We start from the raw sequence: 18,406 nt of genomic DNA on the forward strand, positions 1-18,406 counted from the left end.
TGCATTGATATGCTTTCTTTTGGGAAGTGTTTCTATTGTGTAAACTGGGAAATACCTATATTTAGTGAAAAATAAGAAATAAGCAAGAGAGAAGGAAATACATTTAGGCTCATTTCCTGCTGCCAGGGACCATTAATTAAATTATTTTATGCTCATAACAGGGTTCAGAGTAGTGCTTTTCATATAAATATTAAAAAGTACTTATGAACCAAGTAAATTAAGAGGCAGAGTGTACTACTTCTATGATTGCTAATCAGAAGTGTCCTTAATTTTATAAATCACGAAAGTCAATAATTATTGCTCATTGACAAAAGAAGTCACCAAAGATACGTATTCTGATAATCAGGAAAGAGTAAAAATGAATTCCATTTTTAAATTTTATATTTAATGAATCTTACAACATAATATAGAATATTAACTGCTATGACCAAAAATGTGTACAATTAGGCAGAGTTTAAAAGTGTGAAGGTATTTTAAACAATTGTTCATATACAAATTTCCCTGACAACATGATTTTTTTTTTTTGGTATGCATGCATATCTTTGTCTTTTTTTTAACAGGAACTGTATTACATAGTTCATTACATTTTAGGCAGTGCATTGATCTTATCTTCTTATAGGCAATTGTGGTTGATGATAAAACTACAGAGAAATACTTGACATCCTTTCATGATTTGACATCCAAGGTCCACATTTCTCTTGTGTTGTGCAAACTACTACCATATCTGAAAAGGTCACTAAGGTTTTGAAGATAAGGGTAGTGGTCATGCAGGAGGCATGATTCTTCAGGACATTTGAATAGAGGAGCACAGCACATAAATGATTAGTTCAGTATGAGGCACATGGTGCAGACTCATGAGCCTGTGTTTCCTGCCGTATGCCTCATGCCAGTGCTGTGCCAACATGTTGTTGACTAGAAGCTGTTGCTTTGTTAACCTAGATACTGGCAAGGGATTTTCATTTTCAGGAGGTCTGAATTAGAATCAAGAGGAAAAGTAGTACAGAAGAGAACGAGGTTGCTTTCTCTACTTTGTGACTCTAGAACAAGGATATCTTTTTCCCACAGAGAAAAATCCAAACCAACATGACTGTTTTTATGTAGTTAAAATCACTCATGTTATGACTGAAAATAGAGTTCTCTTAAAGTCTTTAGCAAGGACACTTAATTAACAAAACAATCAACTTAGATTGTTTTTACTTCAAATCTTAAAGGTAATGTTTTCTGTTATATGCTTTAATGAAAACTGACAACCTTTGCTGGGATTCTTTTCCCCTTTAATGTTATATTTAATGAAATATAAATATATTAGGGCTATAAAAGAGTCAAAATGGAAAAAAAATAGGGTGTTTTTTTTTTTTTCTCAATTTCTTTCCTTTGTCATTTTTAATAATGACTGAAAATACCAAGTTTTCACTTCTAAGAAGAAACATAGCTTCTATAGAGCGCTTACTCTGGTCAGTACTCTGTCCTAATGAGCATGCTATATAAATGGCATATATAATATAAAACAAATATTTTCACCTATTTACATCTGAACAAACTAAGGCTTGGAGGGGTTAATTAGCATGTCATATGCCACTACCTACCTTTGTATAGTTAGTTGAAAATTATCTGTGGAATTCAACCTATTTCAGATTGGGGGAGGTTGTTATCGAAAACTTGAGGTTTTCTCCTTTTTTCCTACACTTAACTTGATATTTTTTCTCTCAATAGTTCAAAATGAAATAACTGTCTTTCCAAAGAATACAGAAGATAATGTGAAAAATGGAGTGAGGACGACAGAAATCGGTGCAGGAGGTGTTACCAAAAGTAACAACATGGACAGGGAAGTTGACAGACTGTCAAACTCTCCGGCATGTGAAACTGATGCCATTATAAGTCATAAGGAAAACCACGTAGCAGCTTCATCGATACCAGATCAAAAACTGAATCGGCCCAGTGCAGAGAAGACAAAAATGCAAGATGCAGCAATTCAGACAACCGCCTCCCATAACAGTTTTTACAGGAATCCCCAAGATCATAATTTGTCTGATCTCAAAGTTGATGAAAGTGTACAAACTTCAAATAATAACAAATCAACTCAACACTCATCCTCAGTATCACAAGATTCTGTGGATACCTCAAGGGAATTCAGGAGTCAGGGCACCCTAATTATACCTTCAGAAGACCAACCCACCATAAAAGATCCAATTTATGCACGTGGTAATGAAGATCTTTTGCCTCCTGTAGATGGGATTGACAAACATTCAACTGTTTCTTACCTAAAGAATTATCCATTTTACAGACAGGACTACAATCCCAAACCAAAACCTTCAAATGAAATTACAAGAGAGTATATACCCAAAATTGGAATGACTACTTATAAAATAGTGCCTCCCAAATCCTTGGAAATATTGAAGGACTGTGAATCAGAAACCATAGGGTATAAAAATGATCAGGAGATACATACTTTAGGAAAGCACACTCAAGAGAATGTGAAAGAAACTGCCATCCAAACAGAAGATCGTGTTATTTCTGAAGGTCCAAAGGAGCCACCACAGGCCCTTAAACCTAAAGCGAACTTGAGAACTGAGCATCAGGTACACAGTGCTGTGAGCTCACCTGACGATGCCACAGTTAATTCTCTGACACCTACTGCCAAAGTGACAAGACACGCTGGCACAGCTCCTTTTGTGCCAAATTTGGAAGATATAAACAATATTTTGGAGTCAAAATTTAAATCTCGGGTTTCAAATCCCCAGGCCAAACCAAGTTCTTTTTTCCTGCAGATGCAGAAGAGGGCATCAGGTCACTATGTGACATCTGCAGCTGCCAAAACTGTCCCTGCTGCCCCTAATCCTGCACCAAAAGAACTAACAAATAAAGAGGCAGAAAGGGATACTCTGCCTCCTTCAGAGCAGACTCTTTCTCCCTTAGGTAAAACAATTCACTCTGTTCCACAACCCCAGGTTAAAAAAACCGATGATGACATCATCAATCAGAAGCCTGCTGAAACCTCTCCTCCTCCCACAGCTCCCAAACCTGCGTCTCTTCCCTCTAGTCAGGTAGCAGCACTAAATCTGAAGACTTTGAAAGCTTTTGGTGCCCCACGACCATACTCGAGCTCCGCTCCTTCGCCATTTGCCCTCGCTGTAGTGAAAAGGTCACAGTCTTTCAGTAAAGCACGTACCGAATCATCCAGTGATGGTGCATCCGCCCAACCTCCAGCCAACACCGAGGAAGGGAAGACTCATGCGGTAAATGAGTGTGTGGACATTCCACAACTCGGTGTGATTGATAAGGTAAATGTTACCTTTTTGAAAATAAGGATTCAGATTTAACAACATGGTAAAAATGGGGGTTAACGAGCATGTTGGTGTGTTTGTGTGCTACTCAACTCTGAATCCATATTAATCTTATTATCAAGCTATTATAGGGAAAAGAGAGTGGCAATACATAGAATCTGATTATTTACTCTGAGAATTTTAATAATACATATAACTTGTTTGGGTATTACTATAAGGTCATCATTATATATTGTGCCATTAGCAAATGTTTTAATATTTCTTTGCTGATATATTTGTATGATGCACTAGTTTATGGTTCTCACTGTTTTCCTGTGTTTTATCTTAATTTGTTTTCAACTTTTCTGGATGCTCTGGCTTACTTTATTTTCTTCACCAATTTTACAGTACTATGTAATAGCAAAATAAATAGTTTTAAGTATGTAGAAACATAAGTTGTATAAGAGACTAGATAAAATAATCGAGCATCTCTCAGTTATGCATTTTCCATCATACACACTCAACCTCAGTTTATCACACATTTTTATATATAAATTAAAAGAGTTTTAAAATGTAATTTTCTTGGCTGGGCACATTGGCTCACACCTGTAATCTGAGCACTCTGGGAGGCTGAGGTAGGAGGGTTGTTTGAGGTCAGGAGTTTGAGACCAGCCTGAGCAAGAGTGAGACCCTGTCTCTACTGAAAATAGAAAAAATTAGCCAGGTGTGGTGGTGCATGCCTATAGTACCATCAACTTGGGAGGCTGAGGCAGGGGGACTGCTTGAGCCCAGAAGTTTGAGGTTGCTGTGAGCTAGGCTGATGCTACAGCACTCTAGCCCCGGCAACAGAGTGAGACTATCTAAAAAATAAATAAATAAAAATAAAACGTAATTTTCTTAGTTCCTCTTTTTGTCAATTCAATGTCAACTTTTCCAATTATAATATGTATGCTGACCAAAATATCATCTGACCACTATGTAACTTAGTGTTTGGTCAACTGAATGCTGTATTTCACTAGGTTCAGATAATACATTCAAAGGAGAGGATGAAATTCACAACATGAATCATGATAATCTTCATGCAATTTTTAAGAAATACTTTGTGTACTTTTACTCTGATGGTGTTTAAAGAATGCTTTCATACTTATGTGACAGTTCCAAAAGTATTTAATACTACTTTTTCAAACATTCCTAGAGTAAGAGAACATTAACCATATTGCCAAGTAAAGATTTTTCCATAATTCTAAAGCAATATTTATCTTGAAGAATATTTCTTCATATATTTTACATTCATGTCTATTACTTTGATATAGCATCAGGACAAAATGTATGAGACAGAGATTAATTCTTGGGAACAAAGCCTGTGTTTTTTCTTGGAATGGAATACCATTCCTAAACAACGGGAGCTTGATTTAGATAATACAATTTATTTATGTCATTGCCTGAGCCCTGTTTAGCTCTTTTTTTGTAAAGATATTTATTTAGGAGTGTGAAAAAGACATTTCTAAAGATTACTTGATAACATACACCAGTTAAATCATTTACTAAATATTCCTTCCTAAGAGTTTAATTAAATTTTTGATTCTTCAGTTTGGAAGTTCCTAATTTTTATTTTTAGTCTCATGGAAGAAATAAAACGTGGTCAGTACTTAATCCCTGTGACTTCCAGAAACACAACGTACGCTATTAAGTGTAGCATAGTAATTAGTATTCCTATGTTAGAAGATATATTAGATTTGACCAAGATGAAATTGCCAGTATTTGACTCTTTTGTACATTTAAAAATAATGGTTTCGCAGCCGAATATGTTGGAACCATCAAATGGATTATTTTGTTAGTTTGTGAAATTTTTTTATTAATTTCTTCTAGCCAACTCCATATATTGGCAAAACCAGCATTTTTTGACTCAAATACAGTAAAATTACCACTGTACTTATGAAACAGAGAGGTACCACTTTTCTTCCTTAGCCTCTGAGTTCAAGAGAAGAGAAGATAATGCCTTCATTTTCCAACTTAGAGATAATTTAGTGGGTGAGGTAACAGATCTGTGTTTAAAGCACCAGCATGGCAAATGGTGATGCTTAAAGATGATGAATTTTTTTTTTTTTTCCAAAAATGGCCTATTGGTAGTCATATAAATGTTTTGCATTTATTTTTGTAGGACAATAACTCTGCATGTAATGAACAGAATTCCCAAATACCGACTCCAACTGACTGCCCATCCTTCACCCTTAAGAGACAAAGTTCTTTAACATTCCAAAGCTCTGACCCAGAACAGATCCGACAGAGTTTGCTGACTGCAATCCGTTCTGGAGAGGCTGCTGCCAAATTGAAAAGGGTAAGTTTTCTTTATCAGATGGTGACATTGGGTTTATTTTCAACATTGTCAAACTAATACTTAGGGAAAATTTTTTTCTACCATTTAAATCTAAATGGGAATCCAAAAGTTACTCTTTTATGTCAGGGGTCGTTTTTGAAGTATAAGCTGAAAGAGTCCAGAGTCTCACACATACTTAAAAATATGTCGAGTCTATTTTCCACAATGTGGGCCAGGTGTAGAAAATGGGTTTTGTTCATTCTTACATAAATATATAGAGAAAGTACCCTGGACTCTTATTTTGAGAAATTATGTTAACATAGTAAGAAAGATTCTTTTGAAAATACTTCCCTATTCCAGATAAGGTGTGGATTAGGTGATAGGAACCTGCAAGTTTTCAGTCATAGCTTCTGCAGTGATTAAAGAAGTTACTACCATACATGGGGTTTGGGGGAGAGTTTTATAAGTTAAACAAACAGAAAAGAAAATCTAGAGAATTTAGATGAGAGCTAATGCAGAAATTCAAGTCTTAGTAATGTCCTGCCCTAGTTGTCTAGCACCTCTTTACTAAGGCGTGTAGGAGAGCATCAGGAGAGGAGGTATATTTCTTTGCAGGGCAAACACTGAACAAGTGTCACAGGGAATTCTTTACAGGCAAATTTACTCTGTTGTCCCCTTCACCCACTGACAGAGGATGTGCTGAAGCTTTGAGCAAGACATCATCACTTAGACCCCCTAAAGGCAGTCAATTCCCTAAACCTCTGTCCTCTTCTCCCCTTGGTCCTCATGGTTGGAAGCACCCAACATCCAAGACAAGAAAAGTACTTCTTGTACCACTGACTCCCTAGGCAGTTAATTTATTTATTGAATTCTTTCTCTGATCATTTTAGAAGCCATTTAGAGAAGAGTATGAGACTTGTTGAGCAAAAAAAAACATTGTATTAACAGAAATTAAATCTGCAAAGGAACAGGAATGCTATAAAGATAGGAAAAAAACGGCGAAAGGCTTTCCGGGCCTTTCAAACCACATCAACATTGGCTGGACTTGAGTGCTCGAGCCAGTTTTTTTGGTGTGTTTGTGTGGAGCCATGAATGTCAGCCATTCCCTCCTAGAGGACTTGGCACTCCCATCTGGGCAAACACAGTGACAAGGCAAAATATTGGGTGCTGTCAAAATACAGGAAACAGGAAGGAATAATTCAGGGGATCAAGTCTGAATTTTGTAGATTATTTGTAAAGTCTGCATTTAGGAGCCAGCCTGCGTAAAAATTTGGATTAGCTTTGAATATTGAAATTGGTATTTCACAGGTCATGGCAAATTTATATTTTTGGGGGGGTGATACATTCCCATGTTAATAAACTGCACATTCTCACTTATGAAAATTTTCATATTTCTGATCTTGTATTAATAAATTAAGGATGAGTTTCAAACCACTCACTACTGGTTTCTCAGTTCAATAAATCTGACCAGCATTTTTTAAGCAGATAAATACCAAACATCATACTAGATACTGGGAATACAAAAATGAGTAAAATGAAGCCTGTGCCTTCTATGCATTCACAGACTGGGTCTGAGGTACATTGGTGTATCAGGACCATGGGGAGAACCAAATAACTGCACAGAAACTGATTGCAATGCCTTTGTACTTAATGAAGATATTAATCAATTTCAATGAACTAATTGTAGAAAACTGTACATTAAATTGGAAATTTCTTTTAGGCCAACAGAGTTGTACAGGCCAGCAGCCCATATACTTGATGTGTTATGGGCCTTGACTTGGCAGTCCTTTCACATAGAAAATGTTCATTGCTTCCAGAGTGAGTTGGGTATGAATCAACAGAGAAAGCAGGCCCTAAATGATGATCCTGTAATTGTATCCTGTTTAAAACTCATTACTTTAGGTTCTATTGAGTCTAAAATTTTATCTCTTTCAGTAGGAGGTTATTGATAGCTCTAAGTTTATATAGTGTCACCTCCTAAATTTTTTTAATGAAAATTCCATACATAATCCATTTCATTTCACTGAAAATGGACATGGGCTCTAATAAAGTTTACCATATCCACACTTCATGACCAAGATTTTTACATCCAGTTACATATCCTAAAAATTGTGTTTTTGTGTACCAGAACTTAAACGTGTAAGAATTTTCATGGGATATTATTTGTAATAACTCCAAGTAAATATAACTTTAATATCTAATTAGTAGAATAAATAGTAGTATATGCAAAGAATGGACTATCTTATCACAATAAAATGGACAAAACACAGAGAAATATAATGTGAACAGAAACACACAAAAATGTAAATGTGTAAAGTTTGACAGCATACAAAACTATTTAGTGATGCATGCATAGATGGCAGTTAATTTTAAAAGCAAGGAAGTGATTATAAAAATCATGATAGTGGTTACCTTCAGAGGGGAAGAAACAGGGTTACTAAGAGCCTATTGAGATAGGACAGGCACACAATTTAAAGGGGAATCAAAAAACTAAGTAATCAAGATAAATGTTATTTAATGTAATATATTTAAAATATCCAAATTAACGCAAAAATCTATGATGAAGAAATATATAAATTCTAAATAAAGACCAGATTAGTAGGGGGCTGAAGGTATTCTTTCTCTTGACCTGGGTGGTGGGTTATATGCATGTTTGTTTACTTTCACTGGGATGAATATTTATGTTCAATATACTTTTCACACATGTATTTTATTTTATAAAATTGAAAAAAGTGGCAAAAATGAACACAAGCAGGCTCGTAATTTCTTGTGATCTTAAGTCCCATGTTTCTGTCTTGTACTGAAGATTTCTCCTAGTTTCTTTTAAATTCTGACTCTTTTTCTGTAAAACAACAATTACACTGCCAAATAAAATCTCCAGTGATTTTGACAGCAGGTTTAGATTGTTCATCAGAAAGTTGGCACTGTGTTTGCCTGTATCTTGGCACCCAAATGTTCAATTTAACTCCAGGTACCAACTTGCCTTATGGCTCTGGTTCATACCCGAGCAATTAACCTTCATTATAATGGTTGGTTCACATTAGAACAATTATCTCGCTGATTGCTCTAATGTAAATGTAGTCCTGAACATGCCATGTTTTTTTTCATGTTTCTGAAGGGTTTTTCCATGCCTTACTTCCACTCAACCCCCATGTAGTCACGGAAATTAGTCTTGTCTTCATATAAAGCCTTAATAAATCTAGCTCAGTATTTTCATAAATTGTTTGATGTTAAGATTTATATATGAAACAGCAAATTATTTATAGAGAGTAAGACTGATTAATCCATTATCATTGGCTTATGTTGACAGAAAACTACTTTGGCTGCTTTAAGTACTTCATCGTGCCTAAATTACTAAAAATAAAGTTATTATACTATTCTAAATAAAACATAGGTTTGTAAAAACAAGATCTGAAAAAAAACTAATGAATGATATTTAGCACTATATATTACTTGTTTTCTCAGAATTAAAATTTATCTTTGGCTCAATAGAAGCCTGAAGGGAAAGGGAAAAACTGGATGTGTCACCCAAAATCCTGTTGGATTTTTTGTTTATTTAATTGGTCTGCTTTTTGTTCACATTTTCTTGGTTTGAATTTGAACAGCCAAAGAGTTTCAGGTTGGCAGCTATTTCCCTATGTTTTTAAAGTAAAAATAAGTGATAGGACATTTCATAGTTATGTTGCTTATTGAAATAAGAAAACCATGTGAAATTTCTAAAAATTCTTTAAACTTCAAGGGTAGACAATCAACTAGTAGATATTCACATCAGAAAGTTCTTAAATGTTATTTTTTAAGTATCTGTTATAGTGTAATATGTTCTTTGTTCAAAAAATTTAAGCAATACTTTTATAAATGTTTGTAAAAAGTTATGTTCTATTAAAGAAATATTCAATGAGCACTACAAGGCTACTAAAATAAATGTTGATGTAAAGTGGGTATAAAGTGGCATTAAAATAGATAAGAATTTTGCCCTCATAATTTATAGAATAGTATTCTAGTGATGTCTTCTCATGTTTAAAAGTTTAGTAAACAAGTTTTTAAATATCCAAGGAAATGCCATTTTTCTCCAAAAGTAGCTGCTCTTGATAGATTACTGTGTAACCTTCTAGACCACTTCTGCAGTTTATAAACATTTAATTTACAAAAATGGAGTTTTCTACAAATCATTCATAAGCATACACTCTTTGAAGCTTTTCATCTGATTAAATTCTTTTTTTAAGGCTATATAGTATTTGATTATATAAATTTAACATAGCTTATTTGCTCCTTATTGGTGGACATTCTATATATGGTGCTACAATGAGTACCTTTAATTATAGATTAAATATTTAGAGTTTAAACATCAGTATGTTTCTTAAATGCCTAAAACAAATTTTCTCTTTCACTTCACAAAGAATTATGAGGACTACAATTTTGGCAAGAATTACAGTAGTAATCTTCTATACACAGAGAATTTGGGACTATGATTACACAATGGAAAGTCATTACCTGTCACTTGTTGGCTATATTTGGAAAGAAATGAATACTGAACAGGGTGCAGATGAGTTTTCCCTTCTGCTGGTAGCACTTCCTTTTCTTAGCCATTTTATGTCAGGTTGTAGTGTCAGCCACTTTACTCCATCCTGGATTCATAAGATAGACAAGAAAACTCATTAGTTTAGATGACCATTTAGTAAAAACAAGACATGAAGCACAAGGAAACTAAATCCAAGCTACATTTGCCAATTTCATTTTCCTTTTCACTAATTTATTCTGTTGATAGGCAGAATCTGTGGCCTTTTGTACTTGAGTTCTCTTATTGTGAGACGATAGTGTTTAATTATGAATCTAAATTAGTCAAATTATAATCTACAGATAAAATACCTTCATTATATTTTATGTTTAATATTTCAAAATATACATATTTACTATTCAGGATACAGATGATTTTCCTTTATATTCTAAAGCTAGACTTTAAAGCTATTAATATTTAGGAAATTCTTGTTTTAATGTTTCCATTCACTCACAGTCTGCAAATTGAAGACTTTGCCATAGAATTTTGAAACTTAGGAGTTGATTTACTGAAGGAAAAAAAAACTTTTTCATTCTGCAATTATTTTGGCATTTTTTTTTTTAAACCCTTCATATGAAAGCATTTTAAAAACCAAAGGTTGTTTTGTTTTGTTAATAAGGGGTCACTGGAAGGGAAACTTCAAGTTAATATACACCATCAATACAAAAATTGTAAAATTCATTACTTTGTGGAATTCACTTTATTTTTCTACATTCTCTAAGGCACTTTCGGGGAGCCAGAATTAATCTAGCTAAAAATGCTCTTTAACAGCTTGGCCTGCAGTCTGTTTGTGCTTTTGTCCTTTGTGTTGATGTGGTAATTTTGTAAAGACTAAGATGTGTTAATGGATTATTTAACTTGTTTGTTGTGGAAATAACAACTCTCTCATTTTTTAATTTTATAGTAGAGTGAATATTTATTATTGATTATTTATAATTTATTGAGTAATAAATACTAAATGAATTTACAATTAAGCAGAACTTAAAATGTGGTAATTGTTGAAAACTGCTAATTAGACAGTTGTACCATTTTAAATTGAAGGGTGCAAAGTGTATTTCTTTCCCTTAGGTTACTGTGCCATCAAATACAATATCTGTGAATGGAAGGTCAAGACTCAGCCATTCCATGCCCCCTGATGCCCAGGATGGCTGTTGAATGTTGCCCTGCCGTACTGCACACTTCACCATTTCCACTTGACAGACCAACTTCATACTAACGGAAAATGCTGGCAAATGTATATTCAGATGTGCACTAATATATTTTCTGTTAAAGTGTAAGAATTTGTGCTATGGCTTTTAATGCCAGAAGAATTATCAGAATTTATAATTTATAATAATTTTTTCTTTTCTTTTCTTTTTTTTTTTTTTTTGCCTTAAGAGCTAAATATGCTGCTTTAGAACTTTAAAACGAAGTGTAAAGGACTTTCTTTTTTTTTCAGATGAGAAATAATCACTTTTTACTGACTTCACTTACTGACACATTCTCTACAACAGTGACTTAGATAAAAGTATAAATTAAGATGCATAGACATATATTTGTATGACACATAAATAGCTAGGCAAACATAGATCTGACATTTGCTGCTTCAGTGTTAGTTTAATTGGAAACATTTATAAGTTAAATAAAATCTGTTTTGTGCTGAAAGGAGTTAGAAAACTAGTGATATCAAATAAGTATATTCAGTTCAAAAATTATTTTCCATAATGAATCACTTAGTGTGAAGAAGTGTATTCTTTATGTAATTATAAATCAGTGTCAAACTTATAGAAAGCTCATAGTATTTTAATATTTTATTAACATGGAACACTTGGTTTTTTAATCTTTAGAATTTAAATTGCACAAGGATAATTTTAAATATTTTCTGTATATAATTATGACATTGTCACACAGATATTACACATTTTATGTGCCAGAAGCCTTAAAAATCTGTGAAAATGTTGATATATTGTGACAGTTATTTCACATTTGATATGTAGAGAGGAATAGGGGTTAGTTTATGTCCATATTGGAAAACTTTAAAGACTATTTGGAAGTCAGAAATCCTGGTTTTAATTCAACTGAATGATAAAATAGTCATTATGTAGTTCAGATGCTAATATTCTAAATAATAATATATATTTACATGAAAGCTAAAACTGTTAAGCAAAACAATGCCTAATTTGTTGGCTTATAACTACTCTGGGATCTAGGGGTTGTTGGGGTTCTGTCCCTACGATAAGAATTTAATTGTTCACTTATTCTAAAAGCTTTGTTCAAATAAGCTGATACTACATTTGTTTCTATTAAAGCTACTGGGATATCTGCCTCTTTGGAAAATGTGTTGATTTTTTTTTTTTCCTGTTAAATAAAAACAAGTTGTATATTTGGGGTGCTTTTTTTAAAAATGTAGTTTGTGTCAACCAGGATATTTTTGTACCTCACCTGATACACACATTTCTATCAGCCAGTGAACAAACAAATAATAGTAAGGCCTACCATTCATCAGGGTTTCCTAGTGGACATTTAAGCCCTGACATTCGGACTCCAAAATCCATAGTCTAAGCATGTGAAATGCTTTGTACAGTTCCTGATACTTGGTAAGGGCATCTTAAATGCTAAATATTGCTGCCATTTTCCTTGAATCAGAGTTCGAGAGACCCTTATTTATAGACACTTAAGTTATATCATTATAAGCCAGTAGAAAAGGAGTGAATTTTTGAAAAATTGTGTTTATACAATTGATTATCCACTTGGAAAAAAATAAATTGGGCTTCCTACTTCAAACCTTAAATATATTTTATTGGTATTAAAGATTATCTTTTAAAAGTACCATTTTAAGACTTAGAAGAATATAATTCAACATTTTCAGACCTCAGCATATGAAAAGTTATTTAAGACACAAAGGCACAGCCATATTTGATACATTTAAATACATTAAAATTTAAAACATATGTACATTAAGTACTATAAAAGCTAAAAGATAAGCCAAAAAATATTTTCAATATATATGAAAGATTTAATTTATGAAAATATAAAAATTCCTATAACTCATACAAATACTACTCAATAGAAATATGAGCACACTGAAAGTGTGAAATCCAAAAGGCCAACTAACCTGAAAAAAATATTCTTCACTAACCAGGGAAATATGAGTTAAAAACACAGGAAGTTACCACCTCAAATCAGCAAAAAATGTTAAGTTTCATAATAGGAAGTTTTGTCAAGAACATTAAGCAGTGGGAAAGTATACTGGCACAACCATCAATTTTGCAATTTCTAGTAATATTAAAGTTCCCTTACCATGTCACCTGAAAGAATTTATGCACATGCATAAGGAGACACCGCTAAAAATGTTATGGCACCTTGTATGTAACAGCAGAAAGGGGTGCTAACCACTGCTCGATACTGGTAATACATACACGATAGACTTCTTTACAACAGTCGGCATGAACAAGTTAGGGTTATGTATGTCAGCATGGGTACATTTCAAAAATAAGTGGGAATAGCATGTTGTAGAACAAAGTTTTTTATGATACCAGTTATATAAAGTATGCAAAATGATACTATAAATTATGACTAGTTACATATAGAAAAAATACATTTGCTGGTGGTTACCTGTGGGAACCAAGAAAGATTGGATTGAGGAGATTTACAGGAGACATCAATTATGTTTATAGTGTTTTATAAGCTGCCTTTTGAAAACAGGAGCTCATTATACTTGGTTCTAGTATACTTGAAATAGTTTATATTTAAGGGTCACATAGGACTTTGGGGGGGCATGTATATGAGCCATTAATACATGAAAAGTCACCCTATCCACAGCATTTTAGGAAAATATACTACCCTCCCAACTGGGAAAAGAAATTTGTGGCAAGTAGTTTTCACCCATCGTATTCTCAACAGCAAAAGGAAGATATAGGAATGATCTAGAACCAATTTTGATTTTCATATTTAATTTTTGCCATTGAGGCATTTCGCTTTTCTTTTTTCCCCACTCAGATTATTTTAGTATTTTAAAATTCAGATTTTATATATAGATTATGAAATACCCTCTTTTTTGTCTCCAGCGTTCCACTCCCCTCTCCATAGATAACCACTGTTAGTATTGTGATATGACTCCCTATATAGATGTATTTCTATCCAACACACATCTACAGGTTTGCTTTGGGGTTTTATGTTTTTGCATTTTTGTGGGAGTTTTCCCCTTAACATAAAAAGAGTCACACTCTAGTGCTATTTAGTAACTTTCCTTTTACACCAGCAATGTTCTGGAAGAGCTTTGCTTTTTGCATATATAGGTCTATCATATTTCAGTTAGCTGGTCTCCTTTTGTTTCTTGCTGTGGTACACAGTGTTGGCTAGAGTCCAGACACTTGGGTTCAAATCACAAGTCTGCCACTCCTATAGTCACGGGATCTTGGGCAAATTACTATTTTCTCTGTTCCTCATTTTCTCCTCTGAAAAAATTAATAGGAATAAAACATGAATTAGTAATACCTCATGGGGGTGGTTGTAAGGATTAAATGAGTTTTAAATGGCACACAAAATTCATTTTTAAGAGTTACCTATTTTTAATGCTACTATTGGTGAACAGGTTTTATTTATCTAATATACTCCTCATTCTTCTGAGAAGGGACCCTCCCTCCCATTTCACCTCATCATATGCTGCCAGATCTGGCCTTCGCCACCAGGCATTGGCAGCAGAATCCACATTCTGCCGCCTTATCCAAGTCCTTGAAATGAGACCTTTTCTCTGAGACCTAAAGTTGCTTAGACGTACTTGAAACTGAAAGAGTTCCAGTGGATGCAATTATTTGTCTAATGCCGGTTTACTTTCTACCCACTACAGTAGAGAAAATAAGTACAAAAGAGCTAAGAATCAAACTCATCGTTTTTGCGATTTATTGATTTTGATAAACGACTTGAAAGAAAAGAGAACTTGCAATAAGGGGGTCACAGTGAAGATTTCCAGGGTCAGAGTGGTTTCTCTGAGATGCCTCTTGATGTAAAAATAGCTCATATTTATTTGATACTTTAGCATTTACAACAGGATTTTTGTTATTTGATACACATATGAAACAAAATGCACAAAGAGATTGCTACTTTACAGAAGTCACACAACCAGCCAAGTCTCACAATCCCACATCTGATTTCTAGTTTGTTCTCCAATGACTAAACTTAGCAAATGATGGTGAAGAAAATGGTGCTAGATTTCAAGGGACATCAGAATGGTAACCTACTTGTTCTGGATCTTCACTGGTCTCCCTTTTCTCTTAAATGTTACCACTTCAAATTTTCATCCTTAATACTTCAGGTTCCTCATATAGATCTATTTTGTTTATGGCAAGAAAAAATGCCACCATGTGCTCACTCAAAAGAATTTTTTTGACAGGTATTTTGAGAAGAATTGTGGAACGTTCTGGTAATTTGTATAGAACTGTCCACCCCACCCCACATCACATCTTCTGTGGTGTGACTTTGCAGCTCCTCTCACTAAAGAAGCAGAGCCCATTTCCCCACCCATAGAAGCAGGTTCTGTGAGTAACAGAATGATGTGAAAAAGGACACTGTGCCAATTCTGAGACCAGGCCTTGAAGGTTTGCATGTTTCTGCTTGCTTTTGTGGTACTTAAAAAATGTTGCTGTGAGAAAGACAACTCTGGGCTAGCTGAATAGCCCTAAGGAAAGGATGAGAGATGCAGGCAGCAGAGTCCCCAAATGAGGCCAGCCTAGATCATTCAATAGCCAGACCCTCAATGTAAGACGTGTGAACGGTAAATGCGTACCTCCAAGGTTTTGTGGTTGGTTGTCATACAGCATTAATGTGGCTACAGGTGCAGTATACTCTATGATAAACGAAACAAATACATGTGACTCTAACCCTAATCATAAATTCATTGAATCTGTTCAAGTTCACACACCCTGTTTCCTCCAGAGTCCTACATACTATTTACTAAATCCAACACAAATATACCTCAGACTCTGCCTAGCTCCCAACCAGTTAAAAGCAATTCTAAATAACATTCTTTTCTTAGTTGTGGTGCACAAGTATTTTCTCTCCCTTTCTCTTTCTCATGTTGTCTTTAGACCTGGAAGTATGAGAGCCCAAATATCAAAGTCATCTACAGCCCACTCAGAAACTCTTTGGGCTTGTCTATTTCATAGCATTGTGAGATAAAATACGGATTTCCAGTTAAATTTGAATTTCAGGAATGATGAATTACTTTTTAAGAATAAATATGTCCCGTGCAATTTTGGGGCATACTTATATTTTAAAAATTGTTTATCTGAAATTCAAGTTTAACTGAGCATCCTATATTTTTCTTTGCTAAATCTGGCAACACTACTATGTCATTGAAAATCTGGAAGGTGTAAAAAGAAGCATCTGTAATGTGAGGAAAAGAGAAAGGAGAGCAGGCCCAGGCCAGGTAAGTCAAGAAACCAAGAGGTGGCCTTATGAGTAGCTCACCTTTTGTGCTCCTTGATATAATATTCCATCATCAGAGAGGCCCTCATGTTCTGAATGGGGAAAGGTTACCTGAAGAGTTCATAGTGAAGAAATCCTTTGGATGACTTCTGTGGGTGGATTTTGTATAACTTCAAGCCATCAGAAAATAACATTTTGGCCAGGTGCGGTGGCTCACGCCTGTAATTCTAGCACTCTGGGAGACCGAGGTGGGCGGATCGTTTGAGCTCAGGAGTTCGAGACCAGCCTGAGCAAGAGCGAGACCCCATCTCTACTAAAAAATAGAAAGAAATTATATGGACAGCTAAAAATATATATAGAAAAAATTAGCCGGGCATGGTGGTGCATGCCTGTAGTCCCAGCTACTCGGGAGGCTGAGACAGGAGGATCCCTTGAGCTCAGGAGTTTGAGGTTGCTGTGAGCTAGGCTGACGCCACGGCACTCACTCTAGCCTGGGCAACAGAGTGAGACTCTGTCTCAAAAAAAAAAAAAAAAAAAGAAAGAAAATAACATTTTAATACTTAAGAAATCCTGCTAATGTCCTCATTAACCCCAGAATTATTATCATGACAATTATAACAATTGTTAAATCTAGATGGGTTATAACTGTACATGATTTTTAACTTTTCTGCATGTTCGAAATTTTAAGAAAGTCAGTAAATTATTGAGATACTCATTATAGCGAGCAACTGCACTATTCACATGTGGGTAGAGAGAGTTTACTTGTAGCCATTTGTTCCCTTTCCACACGTTAAGAATGTTAGTCAAGTCAGGGTAGATGATGTGAGGCGAGTAGCAACTTGGCAAAAGCATCTCACTGTTAAAAAGTTTATTGAAGGATGTTATGATTCAGTCTTAACAACAACAAAAAAAACCCATACACTCCAAGTAAGAGGGAGGGCAGAAGTAATGAAGCTAAAATTTGTTAAGCACCACCTATGCACCCTTTACTCTGCTAGGTGACCTTTGAGGTGGGTTTTATCACCCCATTTTACATATGAAGTTCAGAGCAGCTAAGTAACTCCCTTGGGGTGATGCCAGGGTTGAAAACAGCACCACTCATGCCCACTATACTCTGCTGCCTTATTCCAGTCATAAGTGTGTACTTGAACAATCTTCAAACAGTTTTCTTTTCCTTAGCAATGAGTACCTCTTACAGATTACATTCCTAACCTTTGTAACCTTATCTCAATTGCCTAAACCTCAGAAAAAACATAATGAGGTGACCAATATTTCTCTGAGATGAGACTTGTTCTTCTGCCATTTTGAAACATGATTTGATAGATGGCTGGTAATTTGTACAAGATATTGTGCCATAGCCTTAATATTACAAATATTAGGTGATTAAGTATGCAATGTCCGATTTCCTTAAGTACTAAGTTTGACAGTTGATATCACTGACATTTCACTTTAACACTTCTTGTTTTGTTTTTATTGGGAAGGTACATCCTCATTCTTTCAAACGTATAGTTTGGCTTGTGATTAGCTTTCAAATTTTCTTTTGGAGCAATTTTTGTGAAACCATGGGTAAGTCAAACATTTTCAAATGTGAGTTCCATCATGGAAGCAATGCAGTGCAGACAGTTCGAAATATCAATGAAGTGTTTGGGAAGGATGTAGCTAATGAGTGCACAGCACATTAATGGTTTGAGAAGTTCCCTTCTGGTGATTTTAATCTTGAAAATGAGCCACCTGGGTGACCTGAGACCAAGGAGGATAATGATGAGCTGAGAGCTGTAGTGGAAGTGAATCCATCTCAACCTATGTGTGAATTAGCTGAAAGGTTTGATGTTACTATTCCAAAAATATTGGACCATTTGAAACAAA

At 34.7% G+C, this 18,406-nt stretch overlaps 1 protein-coding gene across 4 annotated transcripts in view; it reads left to right on the plus strand.

The window, feature by feature from the left end:
• Window positions 1-12,440, plus strand: part of COBLL1 (cordon-bleu WH2 repeat protein like 1) — a 129,818-nt gene extending 117,378 nt beyond the window's left edge. For all 4 annotated transcript variants that reach the window (XM_069494879.1, XM_069494739.1, XM_069494660.1 and 1 more), the window contains 3 exons: window positions 1,714-3,281; window positions 5,425-5,601; window positions 11,204-12,440. In XM_069494879.1, coding sequence (XP_069350980.1) covers window positions 1,714-3,281; window positions 5,425-5,601; window positions 11,204-11,290 — 1,832 coding nt within the window. In that variant the 3' untranslated portion in view covers window positions 11,291-12,440. The remainder of the gene's footprint in view (window positions 1-1,713; window positions 3,282-5,424; window positions 5,602-11,203) is intronic.
• The last annotated feature ends 5,966 nt before the right edge of the window (window positions 12,441-18,406 follow it).

This window comes from Eulemur rufifrons, chromosome 1 (genome assembly GCF_041146395.1).
Source record: "Eulemur rufifrons isolate Redbay chromosome 1, OSU_ERuf_1, whole genome shotgun sequence".
NCBI classification, from domain to species: Eukaryota; Metazoa; Chordata; class Mammalia; order Primates; family Lemuridae; genus Eulemur; species Eulemur rufifrons.